This window comes from Mirounga leonina, unplaced genomic scaffold (assembly GCF_011800145.1).
Source record: "Mirounga leonina isolate KUSES-001 unplaced genomic scaffold, KU_Mleo_1.0 Mir_199, whole genome shotgun sequence".
Taxonomy (NCBI): domain Eukaryota; kingdom Metazoa; phylum Chordata; class Mammalia; order Carnivora; family Phocidae; genus Mirounga; species Mirounga leonina.
The window spans coordinates 412,673-426,502 of NW_023270498.1; the positions used below are offsets into that span (position 1 = coordinate 412,673).

The 13,830-nt window shown below is 53.8% G+C and overlaps 1 protein-coding gene across 1 annotated transcript; it reads right to left on the minus strand.

The window, feature by feature from the left end:
• Nucleotides 1–2,616: 2,616 nt before the first annotated feature.
• NPC1L1 (NPC1 like intracellular cholesterol transporter 1) lies at nucleotides 2,617–13,775 on the minus strand. The gene is made up of 16 exons (XM_035026548.1): nucleotides 13,607–13,775; nucleotides 13,338–13,466; nucleotides 12,926–13,108; nucleotides 12,350–12,464; nucleotides 12,097–12,224; nucleotides 11,571–11,708; nucleotides 11,285–11,374; nucleotides 6,355–6,545; nucleotides 6,071–6,195; nucleotides 5,469–5,595; nucleotides 5,334–5,389; nucleotides 4,460–4,610; nucleotides 4,128–4,359; nucleotides 3,927–4,040; nucleotides 3,687–3,849; nucleotides 2,617–3,381 (listed from the first exon to the last, which is right to left on the minus strand). Exons 1-16 carry the CDS (start codon nucleotides 13,613–13,615, stop codon nucleotides 3,188–3,190), a joined length of 2,145 nt encoding a protein of 714 aa, XP_034882439.1. The 5' UTR covers nucleotides 13,616–13,775; the 3' UTR covers nucleotides 2,617–3,187.
• Between the last annotated feature and the right edge of the window lie 55 nt (nucleotides 13,776–13,830).

Consider the following 13,830-nt stretch of genomic DNA (forward strand, 5'->3'; position numbering starts at 1 on the left):
TGGTAGTTTCTTAACAGCTGTAATATGGAACCTGAAAAATCAATCAGTGTTTCCTAATTGTCACATTAATATCCCTTGGCCTGTCCTGAACTTTGAATGGATCTTTCACAGGCATGATTTCGTAACACCAGACTGGAATGCAGAATGTAGCAAAACAAATCGCATCACAAATGTGTGAAGCAGCCTCACTGAATGGGCTGGGAGAAAAAAGGCTGACCTAAGTACGTCTGGAAATGAACGGAGTCTAAGACTAAAGGCAAAAGGAGCTAAAAAGAGACGCTTCATCCTAAAGTTGTTTCCCGTGGGGGTGTGGGCTATCATCTGTGAAGATACTACCCACATATAAGGGAGGTGAGCGATTAAGCAAGTTGTGCGGGTGGTGGAATGAGGCTTCTCAATACTGGCACGGGAGCTTACTTACAGAGAAGCTGGGGAGGAGTCCAGAATGATTCGTGTGGTGATGAATTAGAGCTGGAAGCATCAGCATGAACCTAAGTTAAGCCTCCTCTGGCTACAGATGGCTACATGTAGAGATATTTATAGAAATGGGCACATACGTGTGTCAGTTTACACACATATATCTGGTTGCTCTCCCGGCTGAGAGAGCCCAAGAGCAGCAATGCCCCAGCAGCAAAGTGCCCACAGAGTGCAGGTCCTGGGTTCGAATCCCATCTCCAACTGAAGGGCCAGGACTTCTTGGAGAAATGGCTGAATCTCGGACTGGGGCAGAAAATACACAAGCTGAACCTGCACCAACTTGCTAGTAGGGCCAGGCAGCAAGGAAAAAAGGAAGAACCTTCCATGATGGGCGTATGACAAAGGGACATAGGAGCCAACAGAGAGAGCTCCCAATGGCCCAAGCTGGAACGATCTGAGCAACACAGTGAAGTGGTATCATATTAGAGCCCAGACTACAAAAGGAATGTCCGTGGGGGGCGCCTGGGTGGCTCAGTTGGTTAGGCGACTGCCTTCGGCTCGGGTCATGGTCCTGGAGTCCCGGGATCGAGTCCCGCATCGGGCTCCCTGCTCGGCAGGGAGTCTGCTTCTCCCTCTGACCCTCCTCCCTCTCATGCTCTCTCTCTCAAATAAATAAATAAAATCTTAAAAAAAAAAAAAAAAGGAATGTCCGTGGGTCCATACAGTATACATCACACTGAATGAATGAACATACGGAGGCAAATAGACTATTTTCCTGTGGAGAAGAATTCCAAGTACTTGATGTAAGTACTCTGCCCTCCAGGACGTGGAGCACAACTCCCCACTCCCTAAGTGTAGGCCACACATGGTGACTTCCCTCCAAATAGCACCACGTGAACAGCACGGAAGGCGGGAGCGTAACTACCGAGGAGACACCTGACGGACATGAACTTGGCCAGGCGACAGGAGTCCATGCTGGCCGTGGGAAATCGGGGATAGCCTGCACCCTTTACATGATCTGCTGAGAAGGACGCTCCACCTCGTGGTGTCTCGGCCAAAACCCATAACTTCAGTCTACTTAGGAGAAACACACCAGACAAACCTCATTTGAGGGACATTCTACCAAATGCCTGACCAGTCCTCCTGGAAACTGTCAAGGTCATCTCAAACAAGGAAAGTCTGACAAACTGCCACAGCTAAGAGCCTAAGTAGACATAACAACTAAATGTCACGTGCTGTCCTGCATGCGATCCTGGGACAGAAAGAGGGATGCCAGGTAGACTCTAAGGAAATCTAAATGAAGCATGGACTTGAGTAGTCGTTATCAATACTGGTTTATGAACAGTGCATTGATGAATGTACTAGGCTAATATAATATGTTAATCAGGTAAAATGGGTGTGAGGTCTACAGGAACTCTCTGTACTATCTTTGCAATTTTTCTGTAAATCTATAACTATCCTAAAATTTTAAAAAGTTTGCTTTTTTAAAATGTATTTTAAAAAAAGGTAATCATCCATAATCCTACCCTTTCCCCCAAAGAGCAAGTGGGATGGGGCGCCTGGGTGGCTCAGTTGGTTAAGCGACTGCCGTCGGCTCAGGTCATGATCCTGGAGTCCCGGGATCGAGTCCCACATCAGGCTCCCTGCTCAGCAGGGAGTCTGCTTCTCCCTCTGACCCTCCCCCCTCTCATGTGCTCTCTCTCATTCTCTCTCTCTCAAATAAATAAATAAAATCTTTAAAAAAAAAAAAAAAGCAAGTGGGATGTACTGTGTTGGTGTTGGTCCAGGGAGGGAGGCCCCCTCATCCGCTGCTGGTGGGGATGTGAAGAGGGGAGCAGCTCTGGGGATTCGCTTTGTCTCTACCCGTACATTACCTCGCCAACACCGCCTCCAGGTAGCTCTCCCACATATACACCAGGAGACCTGTAAATACATGCTAAGCCTCATAGAGGCTCCTGCTCTGTACCTGAAATCCCATAGGTGAGATCAATTTCAGGAATTAGGTTTTTAGAAAAGTAATACGATGCTTACGTTGTTTTAGATCATACACCCCATCAGGGCCTGCGCCTGCACACAATGTAATCAGACTCATCAACGTGCCCGAATATCTGGCCACTCCCATCAAGGACAGCAAAGGGCATAAATACCCCATTCATGAAGCATATAAATAGACACATCCTGTCTGGTCACTTTTTGCCACCAAATGAGTTTGTCCCAAACTAACAAAGGAAAAAGAAGACAAACTAGATTTTCAGAGATTTGGGGATTTGGGAATTCCATACGAGTGATTATCGAGGTGTAGTGGAAAAGTAATTGGGGGCATTGTGCCCACCAGCAGAGGAAGGGATAAAACCACTGTGTTGGTTCACGGGGAATCCAGTGGGGCCACCGCGACCACTGGGCAAGGTCTACAGGTCTCCCGTGAGTAAATCTAACATGTGTAGCCTGGGAAACGCGCTGCAAAAGTGGACGCCAAGTATGATTCCATTTATGAAACATTTTAAAATGTGAAATAATACTATATATTGTTTACATATAGATATATGGAATTAAAGTTTAAAAACTTGCAGGAGGAAGACACACGCCAAGTTCGAGAGACAGGAACAGGTCACCCCCCAGCTGCCGCTTGCCGCCTTCAGCATAATCATGTCCTCGTGGGTACAACCCGGTGGCCAGAGAAGGTCCCACCACAGGCACCCCCGTGGGGACAGCCTCTCCCAGACCCTGTGGGGAGGACAGGTGAAGGGAACCCGAGTGGCCTGCGGTGTCATCAGAACTTGTGTCCACTGCGGGGCAGAGAACTGTCAAGGCCACTCTTGGCGGGATGTTCGAAGCCGTAGTTGACGTAGGTGCTGCTGGCCGTGGACGTCGCGCCCGGGTGGCTCGGGCAGGAGGCCACCCTGGCCCTGGCAGCCTCTTCCATCTGCTTCTGCTCCAGCACTAGAGCCGCGTTGACATCAGGCCCTGCAGGGGAACAGCCACAGAGGACCGCGGTCAGGGCGGCCATGTGCTGAGCAGGAGGCTCGTCCCTGCCCTGAGTCTGTCAGCGGGAGGAGGAACAGCCTCTCTTAGCAAGGAGGTCTTGCTGGGGGCCGCCACCGGACGTTCCAGGAAGAAAGGAGAGAGGGGTTCCCAGGCAGGCGGGGATCTGCTCTGCAAGACAGATGTGGGGGGCGATAGGAGGGGCGGGGCCGCTGTGTGGGAGGCGCCCTGCTGGGCGCAGGGGTGCGGAAGGCCCTGCCCCCATGCGCAGGCGCCTGGGCACTCACCCAGGTAGCTGAGGACCACTGGCAGGAAGACCAGGCCGTGCAGAAGGCCCAGCACGGTGATGAGGAGGTTGAGGCGGAAGAAGAAGATCTGGATGAGCTGCGCCTTGGCCAGGCCCAGGACGAGGATGCCGGGCAGGTTGGTCATGGCCACGCCAGCGAACACCTGCGGGTCACAGGCAGGCGTGAGGCCGGGCACGGGACGACGGGCGGAGGGGGTAGGGGGGCGGTGGGCCCACTCACCGCGCTGCCCATGAAGACGGTGGCCTCCTTGGCCCTCTCCAGCCGGGTGGGCTGGGTGCTGACGGCAAAAGCGCGGGTGATGTGCGACACGAACTCCACGGAGATGCCCACCGCCTGGGGGCAGAGAGGAGCGTTAGGCGTGCAAGGGCCGGAGCGCGGGGTCTCCGGAAGGCAGCAGAGTGTCGGGTGAGGACGGGTTACCGTGACCAGGTTGATGAGGGACACGGCGTTGTAGCTGATGCCCCACAGGGCCATGAAGCCCACAGTGTCCACGAGGATCATGATGATGGAGAACAGGTTGAGGAGGCCCGAGCGCAGGTCCATGCCCAGCAGCAGGCAGCAGACGATGAAGGTGGGCAGCAGGCAGATGGCCAGCATGAAGAGGCCCTCGGGGACCACGTTCAAGTACTGCTCGTAGAACACGTTGGTGATCCTGCGGGGGGGCGGAGCGCTGTCACCGCTGGGGCGCGTGGCCTCCGTGTCGGGCTCGGAGCGCCCCGGGGACCCTCTCCGCTCCCGCCGCCGGGCCTCACGTGTAGGGGAAAACCTCGAAGGCCGGGTCGGTGCCCGGCACCTGCCGCAGGTGGGCAGTGATGTTGGCCGCCAGCGCGCGTGACGCCCGCAGAGCTTCCGTGTAATCCTGCGAGTTCCGCAGCGGCTTGTGGTAGGCCATGAACCGCGAGGCTGCGCCCGCGGGGGGAAGAGGAACAGAGGAAGGGCAAGGTCAGAGTCCGCTGCAGGCACCCTCAGACCCTGGGCACACCCGACTGCGATCAGGGTTGGGAGGGCACCCCGATGGAATATTCCGTGTGAGCAAGCGGGGTTCACACTGCAGCCCTGCAGGCGGTCCTACCCCCGCGGGAGCCCCGGGTCCAGCCTGCCTCTGCCGGGTGCACCCTAAAGACACTGCCCAGATAAACGCAGATGCTGTGCTCTAGGGTCTCAAAACACGCATTGGATTTTTCAAATTAAGTCAATTACTTTTCCAGTGTGCATCTTCCTAGAGGGAAAGTCCAGAAGGGAGACAGAAATGCAGGAGCGGTTCAGCTGATAGGGTGACCGCAGGGCAGGGGCAATCGTCATCCGTTTAGCCAGCTGCCCACATCTGTGGTGATTTGTGCATGTGAGTAAGGAGTGTGGCTGACCCCCCCAGCCCTGGAAGAGTCCAAGAGTGTCTCACTGACTGAGGATTTGGGGGTGGGGATAAGGAAGCAGGGCAGACGGGTGAAGTCTGAGAACGGGGAACTGGGTAACATAGCCTCTGAGGACAGGGCCAGGACAGGTGGAAGACTCCCCATGAAGGAGGAAGGGGAGAAGATTGCAGATTGAGAGGCTCTTCCCCGGGCCTTGTGGTGACCCCCAGGGCAGCTAACTCTGACCTTCCCTGCCGGGTGAGGCCACACTTACCTAAAATCTGGCCATTGGGTCCCAAATGCACGGAGGTGTTATACGCGGCCAATCCCCTGCAAGGCCGGAGCAAAGGCTTAATCAGGGACCTCGGCCACCCTCGCAGACCGTCTGTGCTTCCCACCCCAGGCTTACCCTTTGGGACACTGGATGTTGGGCGGGTCACTGAGGAACCAGGGAAGGTACTTGTGAAACTGCTCCTCTGAGGGCCGGATAGGGCCCAGTGTGAAGTCCATGCAGCTCTTCAAGCAGGTCAGGGAGTCTGCAAAGACAGCGGGGGCTCTGGGCAGTGCCCCCGCCCTGGGCTGGGCAGCCCTCCATCCCCATCCAGGTCCCCAGGCACTGCCGCCCCCAAAACATGCAGCACGCGTGTGGCACGTGTGCTCTGGAGGAGGAGGGGTTCCCCTCTAGGTCATGGAAACCACCAGCAACTATAGCAGGTGAGGAAGCCAAGTGTAGGGCAAAGAAATGACCCCCTTCGGCCTCCCCACTCCACTGACAAATGCAGCTACTCTGGGGCCAGAGCCACATGCTACACTCGGCTCGCCCCCTTCCACCACCCGTGAGATCACAACTCGGGGGTGCTCACCCCCACACGTGCCCCAAGCCTGTGCCCCCACCCTCACTGACCCTGCGAGAGTGCGGGAGGGGCTAAGAGGGCCTAGCCATGCTCCCCTCGCTTGCCTCAGTTTCCCCAAGCGGTGGTAGGCCGGGAGCCCCCAGAGGCCCTGACTCACTGACGGTCGAGGGGCAGAATTCGCCTTTATGAACACCAAAGGCATAAAGGCGGCAGCAGGAGGATGGCGTCAGCCAGTCGATGAAGTCATCCACCCAGGAGGAGGCGGGGATGGCCAGGTAAGACCTGAGGGTCAGGGGAGAGGACGCTGGGGGGGGGGCAGGACCTGCTGGGCAGGCAGTGAGTCCTTCCCGGGGCCCGCCCCCCTCCTCCCCAGGCACAGGGCAGTGGGAGGACAGGTGGGTGAGGTCAAGGAGTCCGGAAGGGGGTGTGGGGGGCACTCACTCCTCGGGGAACTCGGTGGCATACTGTATCTTCTGGGTTAAGGAGTAGCTGTCGCATCCCGCACTAGAGCAAATGGCATTCATACCCGCCTCGCTGGAGAAGTTGTAGCCCCCCGTGGTGACAAAGTAGACTGGAGCCCCCACCTCAAAGTAGCGGTTCAGATTGAAGAAATAGTCCAGCAGGTATGAGTCCTGAGAAGACGGAGTAGAAGGTACCAGGCATCCATCCCCCCACCTGTGCCAGACACCCCTGTGCCAGAAGCACCTGTCTGATAGACACAGTTTGGAGCTCTGGGGTCTGCCAAGAGCTTGCAGCTCCCAGGGAAAGGCCCGGAAGCTGAATAGTGGTCAATGCCAATTGCCTTCAGCTCTCAGCATGGTACCGGCTGCCCGGCCACACGCAGGCACTTTGCACGCAGCTTGTGGGGCCCAGCGTGGGACAGGAGGACCCCGGCCCCTAAAGATCATGGGTTTGCACTCTGATTGCTGAGCACTGCTCCGATCTCAGTGGTGCAGAGTCGGGCTGCTGCCGTCAGCCCCCTCCCTCCTCAAGCTGGCATGCCTGCTGAGATGTTTAAGTGACTAGTGACAGGTTTATTAATTTTCCTCGCCATGTTTTCCCTTTTCCCCCTTTTGGCAGGCAGACGTAGAAGGAATGGGACATTCAGAAGCAATCACAAATACAAGAGAAGTCACCGCACGTTACGGTACCGGGGAAAGGCTCAGGCTCAGAAAAGATCTGGTAAGTCTTTAATTTTATGCCTCAGGCTAATCTCCAGGACAGAGACACCAGCAACAATCACATTTCTTTTTTTAAAGCAAAGCCCCTGGGAAGGGGGAGAATCTGATCTTTAGAGATCAGACACGATAAGACTCAACATTTCTCAACAACAACCATCCCAGACACTCATCAGACAGACACTTTAAAACACCTGCCTTAGGGATGCTCAAAGGGCATCCAGACAAAGCCAAGAAAAGAAAGTATGGACAAAATGGAATGATCAACCAATAGAAAACATAAAACAGAATCCAGAAAGGAATTTTGGAGCTGGAAAGTACGAGGACTACATGAAAAATCCTGGCCATAGATTACATAATCTTACATACATGAAACTCTAAAATTCTGCCCCAAACCCCTTAAAACAAGTAAATAAATTGAGCAAGGTTGCAAGTTACAAGATCAACACATAAAAATCAGTTGCATTTCTATACACGAGCACTGACTAACCCAAACAGGAAACTAGGGAAAGCCTAGTTACAATAGCATAAAAAGAATAAGGTACTTAGGAATTAATGTCATCCAAGGGGTGAATGGACTACACGCTGCCAACCACACAGCATCGCCGAAAGAAATTAAAGAACACACAAATAAGCAGGAAGACATCTGCGTTCGTGGGCAAGAAAACTGATTATTGTCCGCTAGAGAGTCTCCAGATTCAGTGCAATCCTGTCCAGATCCCAATGACCTTTCTTGCAGAAATAGAAAAATCCATCCTAAAATCCACAAGGGACTCCAAATAGCCCAAACAATCTTTAAAAGAATAAAGTTGGAGGACTCAGGGCGCCTGGGTGGCTCAGTCAGTTGGGAGTCCAACTCTTGATTTTGGCTCAGGTCGTGATCTCAGGATCGTGGGATCCAGCCCTCCATTGGGCTCCACACTCAATGGGCACTCTGCTTGGGATTCTCCCTCTCCCTCTGCTCTTCCCCACACTCACTCGCTCTCTCTGAAATAAATAAATAAATAATTTTTTTTAAAAGTTGGAGGACTCACATTTCCTGATTTCAAAACTTGCCACAAAAATACAGTAATCAAAGCAGTGAGGTGCCAACACGAAGACAGATACATAGACCAACCAAATGGGAGAGCAAGCCCAGACATAAACCCAGGCATATATGGCGACATGGAATTTGACAAAGGAGCCCAGGCCATTCAGTGGGGAAAGGAAGTCTCCTCAACAGATGGTGCTGGGACAATGGGACATCCACACAAAAAAGAATGAAGTTGGACCTTCAAAAATATACACAACTACAGCAGCAATGTCTACAAGAGCCAGACTGTGGAAAGAGCTCAGATGTCCTTCGACAGATGAATGGATAAAGAAGATGTGGTACATACATACAATGGAATATTATGCAGCCATCAAAAAGAATGAAATCTTACCACTTGCAACAACATGGATGGAACTGGAGGATATTATGCTAAATGAAGTAAGTCAATCAGAGAAAGACAAATACCATATGATCTCACTCATATGTGGATTATAAGAAACAAAACAAAGGATCATGGGGGAAGGGAGCGAAAAATAAAACAAGATGAAATCAGAGAGGGAGACAAACCATAAGAGACTCTTAACTCTAGAAATCAAACTGAGGGGGCGCCTGGGTGGCTCAGTCGTTAAGCGTCTGCCTTCGGCTCAGGTCATGATCCTGGGATCAAGCCCCGCATCGGGCTCCCTGCTCAGCGGGAAGCCTGCTTCTCCCTCTCCCACTCCTGCTGCTTGTGTTCCCTCTCTCACTGTATCTCTCTCTGTCAAATAAACAAAATAAAATCTTTAAAAAAAAAAAGAAATCAAAGTGAGGGTTGCTGGAAGGGAGGTGCGTGGGGTGATGGAGTAACTGGGTAATAGGCATTAAGAAGGGCATGTGATATAATGAGCCCTGGGTATCATATGCAACTGATGAATCACTGAACTCTACCTCTGAAACTAATAATACACTGTATATTAACCAAATTGACCTTAAATTTAAAAAAAATTAATATATACATATATGTTATATATGTGTATATAATTACATATACATAATTTTGGTTATATGCTATTAAATGATTATCAAAATATCTATATCTCTTTACAAATATAGATATATACTCTTTTTAATGTGTTATCTCATTTATGTAAGTACATTTTCTTCTGTGATTAACTTTTACTAATGTAAAACTTGCTTTGATTTCTGTGTGCCTCATTCTAGTCAGATAATGAAGTGACTATGCAATCTAGGAGAAAAACAACTATATAAGGAAGTGTTTGTGACACAGGTATGATAATTTTTTACATTAAAAATATAATCACAATAAAAAAATTATACACAACTATGGGGCACCTGGGTGGCTTGGTCAGTTGAGCATCTGACTCTTGACCTCAGGTCAGGTCTTGATCTCGGGGTTATGAGTTCAAGCCCCATGCTGGGTTCCACACTGGGTTTGGAGCCTACTTAAAAAAAGAAAAAGGAAAGAGGGTGCCTGGGTGGCTCAGTCGTTAAGCGTCTGCCTTTGGCTCAGGTCATGATCCCAGGGTCCTGGGATCGAGTCCCACATCGGGCTCCCTCCTCGAGGGGAAGCCTGCTTCTCCCTCTCCCACTCCCGCTGCTTGTGTTTCTGCTCTCGCTATCTCTGTCTCTGTCAAATAAATAAATAAAATCTTAAAAAAAAAAAAAAGGAAAGAAAAAAATATACATAACTATGTACAAAAATTAACTCAAAATGGATCTAACACTTAAGAGTTGAATTTGTAATACCCTTAGAGGAAACACAGGAGAAAAGCTTCAAGATACTGGATTTGGTGATTATTTCTTGAATGACACCAAAAGCCCAGTTAACAAACAGGAAAATAGGCAAATTGTACTTGATGAAAATGAAAACTTTTTTTTAAAGATTTTATTTTCAAGTCATTGCTACACCCAACGTGGGGCCTGAACTCATGACCTGAGATCGAGTCACATGCTCTTCCCACTAAGCCAGCCAGGCACCACAAAACTTAAAAACTTTTGTTTATCAGAGCACACTACCAATAGAGTAGAAAGGCAACCAATAGAAATGAAGAAAAATCTGCAAATCATGTATCTGATAAGGGATTACTACCCAGAATATCTAGAGAACTCCCAAAATTCAACAAAGAAACAAAACAACAACAACAAAAAAGCAAGCTGTTTCAAAAATGGGCAAAACACTTGAACAGACATTTCTCCAAAGAAGACACACAAATGGCCAATGAGCACATGAAAAGATGCTCGACATCACTGCTCATCAGGGATAGCAGATCAAAACCTCACTGAGATGCCACTTCACACCCGTCAGGACAGCTGCCATTGAAACGGAAAAAGAAAAAAGCCAGAAACAACAAGTGTTGGCATGGACAGGGAGACATCGGACCCCTAGAGAGCCATAGAGGGGATCATAAAACAGAACAGCTGCGTGGAAAACAGTATGGGGGTCCTCAAAAAACTAAAATTAGAATTATGATCTGATCCAGCAGTTCCACCTCTGGGAACACATCCAAAAGCAGGTTCTGGAAGAGACAGATGTGCACCCATGTTCACGGCACCCTCATTCCCAGCCGCTCAGACCCAGAAGGATCCCATGTCCGTAGCAGACAAATGATGGATAAACAAAATGTGGGGTATGTGTATGAAAATCCTCAGCCTGGAAGAGGAAGGACACCCTGACACCTACTCCAGCGTGGATGAACCTGGAAGATGTGATGCTGAGTGGAATGAGCCACACCCACAGGACACACGGTAGGGTTCCCATTCTGGGAGGTGCTGAGAGACGTCCAATCCACAGAGACGGAGAGGAGACGGTGGGCACCAGCGCGGGGGGACCACAGGGGGTTTGGTGGGGGTCCACAGGCAGGTGGGATCATCCTCGATGCTGTCCTCCTCAGATCCTACACGTGCTCCAGCCCCTCACATCTCTCTTCCACCCACGAGGCTCTCCAACTCCTCCAGCCACAGAGGTCTTGCCTTCCACAGAGCCCCATGGGGCCTGGGCATTCGTGAACTGATTCAGCTTCCCTCCCCAGGTCAGCACCGTGAACAGCCCTGTACCGCCCGCCAAGCCCCTGGCCCCTGCCCTGCACCAGCCGTGTGTGCTGACCCTCCTGAACGCCAGGGGAGTGAGGCCACTAACTAGAGGTCACCAGGCGCGGCTCACCTTGGGCAGGGCCAGCTCCTGATCCAGTCCCACGCTGATGTGGCACATGAAATAGAGCCCCACTCCAAACAGGCCCATGAACAGCAGCGGCTGAGGAGGGAGGGGGATATTCTGGAGCTGGGCAGACTTGAATCCCAGCTGCCCCTGTGCTTGAGTCCCGGGGCCCGGGCAAGCTGTCGACCCCTTCGCAGGCAGGCAGGACCAGGCGCCAGGCTGAGCAGACCCTCCCACTCCCGCTGCCCCAGGGGTGGGAGGACCCCCAAGCCGGGCCTCCCGCCTCACTCACCACGACCACGCGCGTGACCCGGTGCAGCAGGAATGGGACATAGAACTTCCAGAAGAATCGGAGCAGGAGCCCCTCGCTTTGGTCAGGTGGGGGCAGCTTCGGGGCGCCAATGCAGGGGCAGACATCCAACCGGGAGGCCTAGAGGGAAGCAGTCCCTCCGGGAGGCCCCAAAGCAGCCCCGGGCACTGCCTCCCCCCACCGCCCCCCGCGGAAGTGCCTCGCAAGGGGACGTGCCAGAGTGCTGTGTTGTTTGTTTTTCTATCTTGATGAAACACCTCTAAACTTTGCACTGTCGCAGAAACGCTAGCTCCCCGTCAACATCTCACTTCCACTTTTTTCTCAACCTTTTGTACTTTGCAGGTGTGATCATATTCCCCTAAATCACCTTTTCTCTGGGGCCCTGGGGGCTTCGTGGCCCACACATCCCAGCACGCTGTCCCTGCATCCAGCCCCACTCTCTGAGCCCTGCCCCCCATCCCCGCAGAGATGAGGCCGGGCAGGGCCCTGGGTCCTGCACCACCCCTACCTCCTGCCTCCTGCTGTCCAGAGAAAACAGGGCCACGAAGGCGGACACCTGGAGCAGGAAGTCAAGGACGATCGCAAAGCCGGAGGTCAGGGCAAAAGTTCTCACAGCTGGCATGGGGGTCAAGGCCCCTGGGGGTGCAGGGGTGAGTCTCAGGGCGAGGCGTCTGCTCAGAGCAGCGGAGGGAAGGGGGCTGCCCACACCCAGTGCCCCCAGCCCTCCTGTGGCCTGGAGGGGAAGGGCTGCCCAGGCTCACCGAGAAAGAAGCAGATGGCCTCAGACAGGCTGCAGAGCAGCATGCTGGGGGCCACTCTGCCCAGCGCGCGGCCGATGTGCTCCTCTCGCCGCTCTCCGGGCCTCCGAGGCAGCCTCTGAGCGGGGACATCAGGGACAGGGTCCAGAGCCAGCCATGGGCAGGGAGCTGGCCCATGCCCGTGCTCACCCCCGTCAGGAGCAGACCCCGCGAACGCTCTGCTCTCTGCCTCGTCCACTTCGCGGGGTCTGGCCCAGAGACATGCTTGGCGCGTTTGGGGATGTCCATAGCCTGCTTATTCCAACATATCCCCGGGTCCCTCAATGTCCACCGACAGGAGAGCCTAACTCAACTTGGACTGTGCGTCCGTGGCATGCCCCGGAGGAGGCTGTGACCCTCATAGAGGGCATGACGGCCCGAGGGAGAGGGAGTGCAGGGGACACATGCGCTATGAAGATGACCCGGAACCCTCCAATCTCTACGGGAACCTGGGACGTGCATGCACGAGCAGAGCTGGCCAGAAGCCCGGGGGGTGCAGGGCCGCCCCAGCGAGAGGGGGAGACCCGCCCGCCCTCTTACCTGGTACTCCAGAACAAAGATGAAGATGTTGTCGGCCCCCACGGCAAGCACCAGGAAAGGCACCACCTGAAGGATCACCAGGGAGGAGGGCACGCCCAGGTAGCAGAAGAAGCCCATGGCCGCCGTGACTGCTCCCAGCACCACCGCCACCCCGCCCAGGCCCAGCGTGACCTTGGAGTCCACCTGCAATGGGACCAGGCTCAGCCTCCGGGCTGCACCCCACGGGAGCCTGCGCCTCTCCCGCAGCATGCCTTGTGGGGTGTTCTAAAGCTCAGCTCTGCGTCTGCTCCAGGGCGGCCTGTCCGAGGGCAGGACACCCCCAAGAAGCATTACCCCTTGGGGAGCCCCTGCGGGGAAGGTTCCGATGTCCGGACAAGCCACCCCGCCGTGCCCCCGCCCCCCGAGTTCTCACCAGCACTCGGCGCCAGCTGGAGTATCTGCCCAGGGCCAGGGAGATGTACAGGAAGATGACGATGTAGCTGACCCCAAAGATGGGCAGGTCCTGGGCCGTGGTGCGGTTGATCTCGTCCTCCAGGGAGCGCTGCGGATGCACAGCCCAACAGCACTGACCCAGGGGCTCCCTGAGCCCCAGCGGGGCTGCGGGAGGGGGAGGAACCCACCCGAGGCCCCCCCCCCCGGCCCCCCCCCCCCCCCCGCAGAGCCAGGGACCCTGAAACCTACCTCCGCCATGAATGCGACCTGGAACCTGCCAGCTGAATGCTGCTGGAAGGCTTTCACGTGCTCCAAGAAGGCCGCCTCCCAGAGCTTGACCTGCGCCAGCCGGGGGTCCCCAGGGGCATAGTTGTTGAGGGAGAAGGTCAGGATCAGGGCCTCTGCCTCAGAGTAGTCCTTCCCTGGGACGAGAAATGCTCAGCCACCCTCCTTCCTCACCCCTGCTCCCCTCC

Bases quoted from the DNA above. Each gene is read 5' to 3' on its own strand.
- NPC1L1 (XM_035026548.1), bottom strand. The intron at 13,109-13,337 runs GTGAGAACTCGG...GTCCCATTGCAG, and splicing joins CCAGCTGGCGCCGAGTGCTG to GTGGACTCCAAGGTCACGCT. The intron at 6,196-6,354 runs GTGAGTGCCCCC...CCTGACCCTCAG, and splicing joins GCCACCGAGTTCCCCGAGGA to GTCTTACCTGGCCATCCCCG.